This window comes from Rosa chinensis, chromosome 2 (genome assembly GCF_002994745.2).
Source record: "Rosa chinensis cultivar Old Blush chromosome 2, RchiOBHm-V2, whole genome shotgun sequence".
Lineage (NCBI taxonomy): Eukaryota > Viridiplantae > Streptophyta > Magnoliopsida > Rosales > Rosaceae > Rosa > Rosa chinensis.
In genome coordinates, this window is record NC_037089.1 from 16,961,935 (window position 1) to 16,977,522 (window position 15,588).

The 15,588-nt window shown below is 36.3% G+C and overlaps 1 protein-coding gene across 1 annotated transcript; it reads right to left on the reverse strand.

Moving 5' to 3' along the window:
• Positions 1 to 2,949: 2,949 nt before the first annotated feature.
• LOC112187551 (zeaxanthin epoxidase, chloroplastic) lies at positions 2,950 to 8,315 on the reverse strand. The gene is made up of 16 exons (XM_024326398.2): positions 7,810 to 8,315; positions 7,242 to 7,404; positions 6,939 to 7,013; positions 6,604 to 6,704; positions 6,388 to 6,503; positions 5,750 to 5,961; positions 5,402 to 5,493; positions 4,975 to 5,089; positions 4,752 to 4,855; positions 4,382 to 4,427; positions 4,195 to 4,259; positions 4,007 to 4,093; positions 3,784 to 3,832; positions 3,569 to 3,657; positions 3,360 to 3,447; positions 2,950 to 3,273 (listed from the first exon to the last, which is right to left on the reverse strand). Exons 1-16 carry the CDS (start codon positions 8,313 to 8,315, stop codon positions 3,199 to 3,201), a joined length of 1,983 nt encoding a protein of 660 aa, XP_024182166.1. The 3' UTR covers positions 2,950 to 3,198.
• Between the last annotated feature and the right edge of the window lie 7,273 nt (positions 8,316 to 15,588).

A 15,588-nucleotide genomic window follows, 5' to 3' on the forward strand; every position in this document is an offset into this window, starting at 1 on the left:
GTTAACCAACACTTGCCAACTCTGGACCTCTAGTCAAGAAAATTAAGTTTCTAGGAAAGAAAGAGTTGTACATGAAATTAATTTAGATGAATTCTCGATAATATTGGCAAATCATTATCACATTGGAGTCGTTTTAATTATTGAATGAAATATATGTTTAAGATTTAAAATATATATAGACATAAATCATTTCAAATTCAGCCACTTTCCAAACATGCATTATCACACCAGTGTACACAGAAGCATTGATCATCATTATCAATGAAGGCTGCTTCTCACATTCAATCACCAAATCTTACAAAAACAATAGAAAATAATGCAATTATAAATAGCAAAGGAAAGAAGAAAAAAAACATCCAAGAGAATAATATAGTGTGAATAATAACAAGAATAATCTATGATGCATATGGCGGCATATGATGAGGATGATGCATAGAGGGTTCGAAATGGGTGAAAGGACGTACGTGCCCACACTCAATAAATGTCGCAACGGTCACTGCCATCACCACCTGAACCGACCGTTGCTCCATCACGTGCTTACTCGATCCACCGCCTCATTGACCCTCTTCACATGCCCTTGCGCCACTCCCACTCCCATTCCTCTCTCTCTCTCTCTCTCTCTCTCTCTCTCTCCTACTCCATCATCTCTCATCCTCACTCTCCCTGTTCTACAAGAACCTTCCCCTCACACCATCACAGATCTGCTATATATTTCAAATAAACAATCCAAACAAAACTAAACGTATAACAAATATATAGTTGGGGTTTGGACTCTTTTAGTGCATTGATGCCTCAATACATTAGTGTAGAATATTCAATAGTAATATAATGAATCAATGATAGATTCTGGTATAAATTAATAAAAACTAGCCTAACATAGTACAAAACTACCATCACGTATAAACACTAGTCTAACGCAGTGCACTGTAGTATTTCCACATTTTTTTCATCTAATCGTCCCAAAATCCCATCAAGATAATAAGAGAATCTACGTAGGATATGTTATAAGATCAATGACTAAACAATTTTTCAAGAAACATCGAATAATGTCATAAAACAAAAAAAAGAAACATCGAATAAACACCTACGACTCTATGAGAAAAGATTTAAATCTTGGATGGCCCTCATCGAACCGATATGGAATATGGGCCGGACTTCTTTTCTCTGCAGCGACAAAGAGGTTGGAAGACCCAAGTCTACTGGTCTAAACATAGAGCATCGATCATGCACTTTGATAATTTGAAAGCATAAAATGCATGTTGGGTTAAGTAGTCAATCAAAACTCAAAAGACAGTGCAATGTGATCCCTAACCAGTTAGCTGCTTAATTCTGTGCAACTGAGTGAATGAGTGAGGTATTTGTTGCTGCAGGATGTTGGTCATATTGGTTTGATAAGAATTATTTTCTCGTCTTTGATTTCGACCACTTCTTAACGGGGTTTTCGTATCATCACGTCCCTTTGTGCTTTCAGTTGGGGCAAAATCATGCACATTAGTCATGATCTAGCCGCTCGTGAATCCATTAATGACTTTGCAATCTGTTACATGCCTGCATGTCTCTCATGTCTGGTTGAGAGGGGTGTTGCGGTGGCCTCTACTGTTGGAGCTGTGTTTGGCTATGGTCATTTAAAGGGAGACAACACCACTTGGTTTGGCATTTAATTTGATAGAGATCGACCATTGCCATGGACACGAACGATAGGATCGAACTGGTCATGACTCATGAACAGTGAGATCTCGAAGCGCAGTAGCACTTGATGATAATAAGGACTGGACAATGAGACTTGGGGAGAGAGATCGATGGCTACCACATGTACCAAGCTAACTTAGCTAAATCCATGTTGACATGAAGAGGATGACCAATGATGTCTTGGAGTTTAGTCTCTCTTTGTTTAATTTTGCTACATGCATTATTAAGAAGTGTAGGGTCGCAGCTCAATGAGGAGTCACATTTTCAATGCCTCCATGTGTGCTTGGTCTCTTTGTCGATCGCTGTTGTGTGCATAGGTGGATAGGTATAGCAATCTACAGGACTTTTCGACCCAAGCTTGGTTGAAATGTAGGAAAAGTCATGGGATCAGGTCGTGTGTGTGAACTGCATGTAAAGTGAATGAAAGCCCTAGTTCCTTTCAGATCTTGATTCTAATTAGCAATTAAAACAGAAAAAATATTTGATTGTTTGCTGCTTCTGATAGAGGTTTTTTTTATTTAGTTTCTCGTCTCTACAGGGACTTATTTCTTTGTTGTTTTTGATACATAGATTTGTTCAATTGTGTGTCATCATAGGTCTGAGGAGTGAGTGGCAAATACAAAAGCTAATAGAAAAGATGGGAAAACACTCGGAAAACAAGGAACTACCATCTATCATTCTGTCATCGAAAAAAAACAAGGAACTACCATCCTTTTGCTTTCAGATAACAAAGAAATTTCATTTCGAGTGATTCAAGTTTTACTAGTCCGAAAATCACAGAACTAGCTCCGGTAGCACGAAAGAACGCTTCTGTTTTACGATTTGAATTTCTCAGTGAAGAATGATATGGAAACCCCTCAATGCAAATTTTTGGGGTACACTGAGCCTACGGAAAAGGAACATTTCCCATATCGGAGCTTTCAGTTAAACTAAACCACATCAGACACTCCGGTTTCAAATCGAAACAGTGGTGGTTGCTACCCAAGTCTCCGTTCTTTTCTATTTCGGGTTTCTTTATGCAAGCGCTAGGAACCTAAAAGGGAGGAGGCAGTAGCAAAACATAACATACGGGCTCCCCATCATGACAAGCAAGCTAGTCTTTGGGGTAGTCTGTCAAATCATGCAGCTTCTGATCTCTTAAAGGCTGTACCTTTGTTTGTGTATTGCTAATTAGAAAGCATAGCCGCTTGCCTTGTATCAATAGGCGACTGTTCAACATAAAACTATGCAGTCAACCTCACATCCAACCACAAAAACGACTATTTAAACCATATCCAGTTCAATAAATGGGATCTCCATCACTGAAATATATACGTACAGTATGAAACTAGTCAAAATTGATATATTCACATTGATGTATAAAGATTTTGTTTTTTGTTTTTTTTTTGTGGTGGGAAGGGTCTGTTGTTTGTTTTGTCTATCATCTACTCTGCAAAATGCAGCACATTCCAATCACATGCTGTACAATTTCATTCATTCTACAAAGTTACCCACTTCATAGAAATGATGTCACGCTGCCTGAAGAATTCCATCCTTTTCAGGACTCCTTGGAGCAGTCTGCATAACTTTTACCCTAAATGCTACCTGCAAATTACTTGGATGCTAAGAAACTTATCCCAACAAAGAAGAGAGTTCATCAAGCAAACTGTAGAGAAAGGATTGTGGAGTACCTTCTGCCCAGGACCAATCTCAATAACATCCGAGGGGTGGAAACGAACTGCAAAATTTGGAGGTATCCGGTACCGCTTCTCCTCATTGCTGCACATTTACATAATTTAGAATATAAGGGGAACAAAATTAAACAAAAGTGATTAAAAATCTGAACAGGGAGACAACACTTTGCTTAAACTATTTAAGGCGAAAAAAAAAGTATACTTACTCGGCGAGCCAGGTACCATATTTGCTTCGCAAATCAGATAGGTAAAAACCACCATCCTTGTAGGTGATAGAAGCATGATTTTCTGAAACCTGGGTCAAAAAGAAAAAAGAAAAATGATTAGGTACTCAAGCTAGACTAGCAGATCACCATAAAAAGACGAAACTTTTTTTTGTCTCTGGAAATAAATGTAGAATGAACAAGACTGGTCAGATCACCTGGGGTAATGGAACTGATATTACTGATGAATCCCCATTTGAGGTGTTCCTGCAATGAGTATATCACACACTTAGAAACCCCCTCAACAGATAAACCTCTTACTATAATTTATTTCTTCAAGAATTTTAAGTTTCATTGGTTGAGTTCGAAGCAACTATATGGTAGAGTAGACCAGACATGTGGTTTTAAGGGAGTAGGAGGATGACAGACATATCGGCATACCCAATTATGCAGGGGGTTTTCTCATCTCTTTTTAAATGAATAAGTTGCGAAGCACCATTTTCAAGTCCACAAGGTATGAGATACCACCTACAAGAACAAAGTGATTGTGAACACCACTACCATGGAAGATTACATTGGCCTGAAACGATATATTAAAGGGATGACAGACATTAAGACTGAAGACTTACTCTCCATCAATAGCACGCTCCAGTGCATCATCGTCCTCAAACCAACTTCGTAACTGATCATCAGCCTTCATATAAATTGTCCAATATTAGCAGCTAGATCACAATATGCAATAGGCCAGTTCCACAATTTAAAGATTGAAACCTGTTAGTGACAAAATAAACTCATTAGTCACTGTGAACAACATACTTTGTCTGAAAGCCTGCAACTTGGTGGCCTTCCTTCAAGTTTTGAGCTGCAAAGAAAACCCAAAAAGGCAATTAGGCCTGAAGAAATCGAAAAGAAAGACATAGCAATTCTTGTAGTAATTCAATGTTTTCCTTTAAACTGAAATATATATCAAAGGCATCCGGTAATAATGCACATATGTCCAACTTAACGATTTGTATTCTATATATTTGAGCAATTCAAGTAATTAGGCAGCTTATTTTTCTTACATTCATGCTGCACATCATACAATTATTATCCCTAGAAGTGCAAAAGCACACAAAATGACACGAACCATGCAGCAGAAGCACATATCTTACTACCAAAGTACCAACCAAAGACGATATCTTACCTGTTACCACCTAAGACCCAACTCAGCATCAAGGGCATTGCCTTGTCAATAAAAACTCTCCCACCAACTCTTCCTGGATGTGGTATCCGAAACTTCGTCAAAAACTGCAAGGTTTTTCAAGCAATATGAGTATCTAGAGACACTTCCATTGCATTATCAGGACTCTAGACTCTATGCCACGTTTGGCTTATAATTTTCTACTGCAATTAACAAAGGTTCCTACCGATAATGGACCAAGTCCTACACCCAGATAAGCCTTGTAAGTTGAAGCCATAATTGCAGCCATTCTAGCCATTCCGTGAATAATGGCAACCCGCAGTTTTCTAGAGGTCTCATAGCTGATGGAAATGTAGAAATTTAAGGAAGAAAAAATTGAAACAGCAGTCAGAACTTTCTCAACTCAACTAATTTTTCCAACAAATAAGTCTTTGTTTTCAACTGCATGTCTTTCTTTCATACATACATACATATATATATATATATATAATTACATGCATAATATATATATATATATATATATATATATATATATCCTACACATAACCTTCTCCTTTCACCACTACTGTGATTGCATGTGCATACGCATCTTGATCTCATCCCGTAAAATTCAATTTCCTATCAGACTATACAGCAAGTGACCTGGGGTTTACCTTCTTAAAGAAGCAGCAATGTCAGGAGGAGTTCCCAGTTCACTGCTTTTCTTCATAGCTTTTTCAAGCTCCAATGCAAGTTGATAACCATCCTGTCGAGATGTAAAATATAATAAGGTCAAGATAACTTCAGTATTGAAGTAATTATTAACCGGTCAATCATCAAGAAGACAACATATGTATAGTTCAAAGAGTACATGCCAGACTAAAATCTGTGAAAAAGGACAAAGAATATACGGTCTGCAGCCGATAAGGAAAAAAGAGAAATACAAAGAATTAACCTTCATCACTTGATTTGAGTGATGATGAACAATAGTGTGTTAAAATTAAATATACAGTAAAGCATACCTCAATGGCCATGCATCCCCCTTGACCTAAATTTGGTTGCATAGCATGGACAGAATCTCCAAGCAAGGTCACATTACCCTTTCCCCAGGATAAAGTTGGGGTCCTATCATATATGTCGCGTCGTAGAATTGCATCTTCCTCTGTGGCAAGTAGCAAATCTATCACATTATCACACCAGCCATCAAATATTTTAAGCAGCCTTTCCTTTTTACCTGCCAAACAAGGGACAATAACGAACCAATTACATATTTCTTTCCATCTCACAAAAAGGAAAACACATAGGGCTAGAATAAGATGTCCCAACATAACTCTGTCAAGTATGACGTGATAATGCATCATTTAACCTCATAATTGTGTACATCTCAAATATCGCCTCATATAGTTTATACTATTACAATTAAATCCTGATATGAAATTGTGCATATTATGAATTTGGCCCTGATCAGAGAAAGAACGAAAAGTGGGCTAGAAATATATATCACTCCCCACCAGCCAGTAACTAGAGAGAACTTCACTTGATATCTTAGCATATTTTTCTTTCGGGTAGTTTCTTATACCCATTATTCTAGCTTCATTTGCTAATGAGAGTTTATGTGCTTAATTGCAGAAAAGTCTGAGGGCATCTTTAGCATAAGTACCATTAGGGGCATCAGCACCACCAGCTGGTTCCTTGTGAAATGCATACCATTGCATCTTTCCTGCCCCTACATCTGAAGAAACGAAGTATTGTTTGTGCCCCAGAAATACTCGATACCTACAAAAGATAAGTTTAATTTAAGTTATCATGTATGATATAACCTGACATAGAGAAAATATTATGGAGGTCTTATCTGAAAAATATGGATAAAGCATACCCTACAGAACTAATGTCAGCAGGCACAAAATCTGTAATACCAGTATAACAAGTATAACCCGAGTAAACAGCTTCCTCTAGTCCAAATAAGTTCTTCCTTACCTAGTCACAAGAAAAACATAAGTGAATTAAACTTGTAATTTGTAAAGATACTGTGCAGACTTTGTACCGAAACATGGTCAACAAGTAAAAAACAATTCATACATGTGCAAGCCTCAAAATACAGATATCTGCAAAGGGACTAGCCAGTGATGGCATATTGTCACTTCAAAGTAACTGAAGAATGGATACTAATTCTAATGTAATACATTTCACTGAGTGAACTTGTTTAGTTACCTTCGACCAGATACCATCAGCTCCAACCAGAAGATCACCTTCGTAACACTCTCCATTCTCAAGTACAACATTAACCTAAAAAAGTCGACAGAGACCAAATTCCAGATCAGATGAAACCAAGCAGTTGAAACTATAATGAAATCAATTTAGCAATAAGCAGCTAATATAAAGAAAGTAAACATATGAAAGTAGGAAAACAAGGTCTAATTCTACATATTCCTCCGCAAGATGAACTCAAAGAACATAAGGGAACTAACTAACAGGTAAAAGCAACAACATTAAATTTTACTGCCACATTATTACCTTGTTTCCAAGATCCTGAAAATCAACGACATTACTCCCATTAAAAATAATATCATCACCAACAGCACCAGCAAGGATTTGCTGTAATAACATTCGGCTTATGACTCTTGTAACCGGAAGCCCCCGTTCCGCTGCAGGAGTGAATGTGTCAAACTTGACATACCTGATAACAAACTCAGTCATTACATGTTCCTAGCTGTACACAAATCAAAATCGCTCCACAGAGACACCTTATATCAATAAACTTGTATAGTCGCAGCCTTCAAATTATGTTGCTACAAATAAATTTCTATGATCCAAGATCAAATTGTTCGACTCTATGTAAATTAAAACATTTTATCATTAAATCAAGTATTTCAAGCAAAAGCGAAATCAGTAGAACTTTAACATACCAACTTCAAATTCTTTTCTTCCATTAGCACCAACCTCTACTATTAAGTATCACCATGCTAAAAACAACCGAAAGGAACCAAATTCAACATGGAGTATACCGGATCACTTAAAACACACAATAAACTCATGTAAAACAAAACTAAAAAAAAATATAAAAAAATAAATAAAAAGTTACCAAGTTCCAGAAACTCCATCAACGAGGCCATTGATCCTATCACCAGTAATACAGCCAAGTCTCATAACCTCCTCAGCCACATCCAAATCAATAGCTTCCAAAGCAGCCAAGGCATTACTCTGTATCTGAATTGGACCTCTGTACTGTCCCTCACCTCTCACAGCACTCAAATCCTTCTCAAACACCAAAACCTCAAACCCCTTCTTCTTCGCCGCCAAAGCGAAAACCAGCCCTCCAATTCCTCCCCCAGCAACCAAAATCCGAAGCTTCTTCTGATCAGAACTGTTGCATGCAACTGGGTTGTTCTCTCTGGTCGCCACCGTAGCTCTGACCTCGGTCAAATTCCGCTTCTGCCCTGTTTTTGCTCTGCTTCTGAGATTGTAGTCACAGTGAATGTAAGGTGAAAACTCAACTGGGAAGTCTCTGGTGATCGGAATCGGGAAATGGGTTCTTGAAAAAACGGTTGCAGAGAGGTTCATGGAGTTGTAGGAGAGAGCAGACGCCATGGTTTGTGCTCTGCCTTCAGAAACAGAGGATGTGAGAAATCACCAGAAAAAATGAAAACAAAAATGAAAGCTTTGGCTTTCCACTCCTTGGAGAAAGAGACCAACTGTGGAAGAGGGAATATTGAGGTTGTAACGTATAAAAGAGGATGAGAAACAGAAACCACACCCTTGAAGACTTAAATTGTCAACCAATCATGGAGATTTTCGAGCCATGTGGCACTTTCTGGGCTAGCCAAATGCATTTTATTAACTAGGCAAAAACATATCTTTATAGTGGTGCAGATTGGTTTCTGTTCTCATTTTTCAACTCCCAAGTTTTTTGTAGTTTTCTGCTTGTCCAGCCGAAAGTGATTGTTGTTGTAGATTAAAATATGTAAGTACAAGCTATTTATCCATCAAATCCCAAAGTGATTGTTCTTTAACGGTTTCAAACCGGTATGTTTTCGGAGTTTCCATACTGCAGAGTAATGTATATGAAAAATTTCACAAATGGTCACTCAATTATGACTCATTCGGCATTTTGGTCACTGAAGTTTCAAATATATCACTTTGGTCACTCAACTATTACACTGTCAATCACTTAAGTCACTTTGTTAATTTTTTTCATTATAAAAAATACTATTTGGGTGACTTAAATGATTGACAGTGTAATAATTGAGTGACCAAAGTGATATATTTGAAACTTCAGTGACCAAAATGCCGAATGAGTCATAGTTGAATGACCATTTGTGAAATTCTCCCTAATATATAAGTATTAATCCTCCTAAAAAAAAATATAAGTATTAATTGTAAGATCGTAATTCTGAGTAATATAAAATTAATAAAAATAATTTTGATCATGTTCCTTCACATGCATTGTCACGCAGATTACCGGAATCACTGAGAAATCAATCTTCTAATTGGGATTTGGGATATTAAAGAATTGGCTGTGTGGGTTGTTAAGACTTTGTTTAAGAAGATATTAAGAAATGAGAGGAGGGACAATGAGTGGAATAGACTGGGGAGGCCGGTGCGGTGGAGGAGCGTGGAGAAAGAAAGTAACTTTCAATTCAGCACAAAACATTAATCTCATTTGTTGATGGTGGGGTGCAATGAGGGTGGATGACTCAGCATTAGTCCATTGTGGAGCCATACGTGGCATGTGCCAGACGAGTCACCTCAATTCCGACGACCCACGTTGTCAGGTGCTGATTTATACCATTCAGTCGGCCCCTCAGACAATCCAATGAGAAGATGCCACATGTACAATTTTAAAAGATTATTATAGTGGTCGGGGGGGGGGTGGGGGCCGTTGCGCATTTCTGTGTGCGTAGAGATACCGACAACCTAAAAATGGGCGGCCTTCGAGAGAAAATATTAGGAAACTCGCATAAACAACGTCCTTTAGAAGCGAAAATTCTTCCCTGCTCCGAGTATACCATGCTTGGGCACGTCAGCATGTTATGGACCGTCGGATATATACTCTTTAATCTAATGGTTGAGGATGTTAACCGGCTGACCCGCTAACCATTTTATATAATTGAAAAAGTTACTGTGTGATAAACAAATAACAACTTTTACATTTAAAAAAAAAACGCTGCCCTCCGCAATCTGCATCTTCTTCTTCCATTTGCTTCTGTAGTTAATCAATTTGAGAATCAGGGTTTCTTCTCTGTTGTAAGTTGTAACCATGAGGCAGATCCCTTGGAAATAGAAATTCAATTTAATTTCTTCATCTTCTGCTTCAAAAAATTCAACCCCACTCTCCTAAATCAAAAGCTATTCAACTTCATTGTTCTTGATCCTGGTCTTTAATGATTCTCTTCCACCAAAGGTAAAATTCATGATCCATAAAAATCCCTCTCATACTAGCGAATCATGTTTGAATCATTCTTGATTTTTTGGCGACATATTACTCGCCCCACTTCCATAGCTCACAGCAATAAGTTCTGAGCATGAACAGACTGGCAAAGGAACACCTGGTGTTGGGCAAGTTGCAGGAGGGGGAAGAGAAACAAAAATTATGTCTCTATATTTGTTAATTAAATTTTTTAAAGATTAAAGAGCAATGAAATCGAGACGAATCCAGAGTCTATATCTAAAATTTTAAATGGATAAATGGAGCTTGTGGTCATGGAGGGCACGAACATCGAATTTTTGAAAGAATTCGTTGTAGCAAAAATGATATTCAAGTAAATTGTCAATAAATAATGGTGGATTGCATTGATCGAGGTTAATACGACGACAAACGAAACAAATTTTTTCGCATGGAACCTATCACTATGCGCTAAATACATGAGTAAAATGGGATCCACCATGATACATTTTTTATTTCTCGAATTGCATAAAACTTGATAGGATAAATTTCAGTTTAGTACCCTGTGGTTTGGAGGTAACATCATGTCAGTCCTTGCTCTTTCAATTTGATCAACAACACCCCTGTGCTTTCGATTTCAATCAGCCGTGACCAAATTTTACTGTTTCGTCCAATTTGAACGTTAACTTTGACTGGATTAACAAAGTAAAATTTGGACGGAACAGTAAAATTTGGGCACTGTTGATTGAAATTGAAAGCACAGGGGTGTTGCTGATCAAATTGAAAGAGCAGGGATTGACATGATGTTACCCCCAAACTACAGGGTACTAAACTGAAATTAATCCAACTTTGATATGTCTACTAGTGTTGTTTATTAAATTTATTGCTCAAAGGTATTTATATCTTCAAAAAATCATATCGTTTAGGAAAAAAATATATAGAAAATCGACCGCTAGATGTAATGATTGAAATATTTTATGCCTATGGTGAAAAATTGGACCACTGCAATAGCCATTTAAGCCCCTTATATGCCTTTACTAATGTTGTTTAATTTGTTTTAGACATATAAAGATTTTGTGTGATCCATATAAACAAAATTGAAAATCGATAAATTTGAGACTACCGATGCGTTTATATCATATTAATAGGTATTGTGTAAAAAAATCAACCCAATTTGCCAACATTTCGACGTCGAATAAAGAGGTCAACCCTTTATACGCTTGTATTTCCCTAAGGGGAGCGGAACCACGAGAAAATAAAATTCCTAAAATTTTTATATTAGTTGATATAGCACATATTCACGAGAGTGTGAGAGTTGACAGCTCGAAAATAGAAGTTGCGAATGAGTGGTTATGTGCAAATTAGTTTTAGGGTTAAGGGTTGACCACGTGGATCGAGACCCAAATGACGATGAAAATAGTTGAAATTTTGACCCTAACCATTTGTTGTTGTCATGATGACATCCAGCGGTTGAATTTGATAAATTCTATTTACTCTACCTTGTTGGTTATGGAAGGTATATTTTTCCTCATAACTAATAAACAAGTTAGACCACATTAGTAGGCATGTAAGGATTTTGTGTGATCCATATAAACAAAATTGAAAATCTAAAAATTTGAGACTACCCATGTGTTTATATCATATTAATAGGTATTGTGTAAAAAAAATCAACCTGATTTGCCATCATTTTGACGTCGAATAGAGAGGTCAACTCTTTATACGCTTGTACTTCCCTAAGGGGAGCGGAACTACGAGAAAATAAAATTTCTGAGATTTTTATATTAGTTGATATAGCACATATCCAAGAGAGTGTGAGAGCTGACAGCTCGAAAATAGAAGTTGCGAATGAGTGGTTATGTGCAAATTAGTTTTAGGGTTAAGGGTTGACCACGTGGATCGAGACCCAAATGACGATGAAAATAGTTGAAATTTTGACCCTAACCATTTATTGTTGTCATGATGACATCCAACGGTCGAATTTGATAAATTCTATTTACTCTACCTTGTTGGTTATAGAAGGTATATTTTTCCTCATAACTAATAAACAAGTTGGACCACATTAGTAGGCATGTAAGGATTTTGTGCAATCCATATAATCAAAATTGAAAATATAAAACTTTGAGACTACCCATGTGTTTATATCATATTAATAGGTATTGTGTAAAAAAATCAACCTGATTTGTCATCATTTTGACGTCGAATAAAGAGGTCAACTCTTTATACGCTTGTACTTCCTTAAGGGGAGCGGAACCACGAGAGTGTATATTTTTCTTGATAAATTCTATTTCCTCCACCTTGTTGCTCATAGAAGGTATATTTTTCTATACACAGTTAAAACCACTTTAGTAGGGATATAAGGATTTCGTGCGATCCAAAAAATTGAAACTTAAAATTGATAAATTTGACATTACCCATCTAATTTTAGTGTATTGATAGGTATTGTATTAAAAAGTTAACCCGATCCTTTGTTATTTAGATGTCAAATAACGCGGTCAACCATTTATGCACTTATAGCTCCCTAAGGAGTGCTTAACCACGGGTAGATAAACTTTCTGAAATTTTTACATTAGTTGATATATCTCATAGCCACGAGAGTGTGAGAGCTGACAGATCAAAAAAATAAGTTGTGAGTGAGCGGTTATGAGCATATTAGTTTTATAGGGTATTTAGGGTTTAGGGTTGACCTAATAGATCAAGACCCAAACGATGACAAAAATAGCTGAAATTTTGACCATGACCATTTTTTCTTATCATGATAACATCCAACGGTCAATCCTGATAAATTCTATTTCCTCCACCTTGTTGCTCATAGAAGGTATATTTTTCCATGCACTAATAAACAAGTTAAAACCACATTAGTAGGGATATAAGGATTTCGTGCGAACCAAAAAATTGAAACTTAAAATCGATAAATTTGATTTTACCCATCTACTTGTAGTGTATTGATAGGTATTGTATAAAAAAGTTAACCCGATCCGATGTTATTTAGATGTCAAATAAAGCGATCAACCATTTACGCACTTATAGCTCCCTAAGGGGAGCTTAATCATGAGTAGATAAACTTTCTGAAATTTTTATATTAGTTGATGTAGCTCATAGCCACGAGAGTGTGAGAGCTGACAGATCAAAAAAAGAAGTTGCGAGTGGGCGGTTATGAGCATATTAGTTTTATAGGGTATTTAGGGTTTAGGGTTGACCTGATAGATCGAGACCCAAATGACGACAAAAATAGCTGAAATTTTGACCATAACCATTTCTTCTTATCATGATAACATCTAACGGTCAATCTTAATAAATTCTATTTCCTTCACCTTGTTGCTCATAGAAGGTATATTTTTCCATACACTAAACAAGTTCAAACCACATTAATAGGGATATAAGGATTTCGTGTGATCCAAAAAATTGAAAGTTAAAATTGATAAATTTTACATTACCCATCTACTTGTAGTATATTGATAGGTATTGTATAAAAAAGTTAACCCGATCCGCTGTTATTTAGATGTCAAATAAAGCGGTCAACCATTTATGCACATATAGCTCTCTAAGTGGAGCTTAATCACGAGTAGATAAACTTTCAGATTTTTTTACATTAGTTGATGTAGCTCATAGCCACGAGAGTGTGAGAGCTGATAGATCAAAAAAAGAAGTTGCGAGTGAGCGGTTATGAGCATATTAGTTTTATAGGGTATTTAGGGTTTATGGTTGACCTAATAGATCAAGACTCAAATAACGGCAAAAATAGCTAAAATTTTGACCATAACCGTTTCTTCTTATCATGATAATATCCAACGGTCAATCTTGATAAATTCTATTTCCTTCACCTTGTTGCTCATAGAAGGTATATTTTTCTATACACTAATAAACAAGTTAAAACCACATTAGGAGGGATATAATGATTTTGTGCAATCAATATATTCGAAATATGGAAACTGAAAAATTGAGACAACCCATGTATTTATAGTGTGTTAACATTCAATGGTCGATTGCGATAAAATCTATTTCCACCACCATGTTGTTTATGGACGGTATATTTTCTTATACAACCAATAAACAAGTTGGACCGCATTAGTAGACATATTATTATTGTGTGTGATCTAAAAAATTGAAATTGGAAATTAATAAATCAATCCATATCGTCAAGCAATGACACCTTAGTAACACTATATTTGTTTATTACGTTCCTCTAAGGGCAACCCCATCAAGACATAAGACTTTGGGAAAACCGACCATTGGATGCATTGATTGAGATATTTTATGCCCATTTTCAAACTATTATCCTCTTTCGACTTCGATTCAATAGTGATCCATTATGTCAACCATAATGTTCAAAAATTCGAGGGACTTGATTTTCGCAGTTAGTTTTTCTAAACACTTAAATGTTAAATTTATAAATAAAATTTAATCCAGTCAACGTCCTATTAGAAAATTTAATTTTTTTAATCTTTCTTTCTATTTTATTTCTATGTCACTAATGTGGTCGAAACGAGAACAATAACTAATAAATCATAACAAATTCAGTTTATTATATATTGAAAAAAAGAAAAAAGAAAAAGAGAAAAAAGTGTTAAAAAAAAAAAAACAAATTCATTTAAGCACAAAGCCAACACCCAGCCCCTGCACCCGTGTATTTTTATTTATTTATTTCCCTTTTGCTTCTTCTTCTTCTTCTTCAATTAGAAGGATTGAGGTATGCAAGGAATGTGCTACCAACAGCTTGCCCGGAATTTTCCCGCCATCGTCCCACCATCCTCAACCCAACCACCACCTTCCATCGACTGCGTCGATCTCTACGGCCACCTAACCTCACCGTTATGGATCATCCCATAATCTCCTCATGCCGGATCTCAACCCCATCAACTTGCCTGTCCAAGCCTCCCACACACGGATTGCCCGGAGAAGATGGCGTCCTAGAAACTAAAGAGCTGAAGGTGAGAAAAAGTTTTCAAGAGGGAATGGGTTGTGATGATGGGTGACGAGCACGATGATAAACACTTTCAGGCTGCAGAACTTGATCCAAGATCTACCTTTTATCATAAGAGGTAAGAGAAGTTTTAAATACACACCCCTAATTACTTAATACACACTCCTTACTCAATACACCTATCATTTAATTTCTCATTCTAACATTTTACTAAATACACAACCCAATTACCTTAAATATCCTTAAACTTAAAAACCATGAAATACACTATTATTTAACATTTGATTAGTATATATAATTGACCATATTAATTACTTGTGTTAGTTATTGGGAAATCCATAAGGATTCATTGTTGTTCCCTTCAAAGTTCAAATAGATGCTTAGAAATAGGTTTTACATTATTTGAGTTCTCATCCACTAAACATCACATTCAACCAAAATTGTATAAGTAGTTTCTCCACAATGGCGGAACTACGAAGTTGTCATTGGATGGTCAAACACATTAACAATTACAAAGTTTTATACCTGTGATGTTTTATATTAGATAATAAATTGTC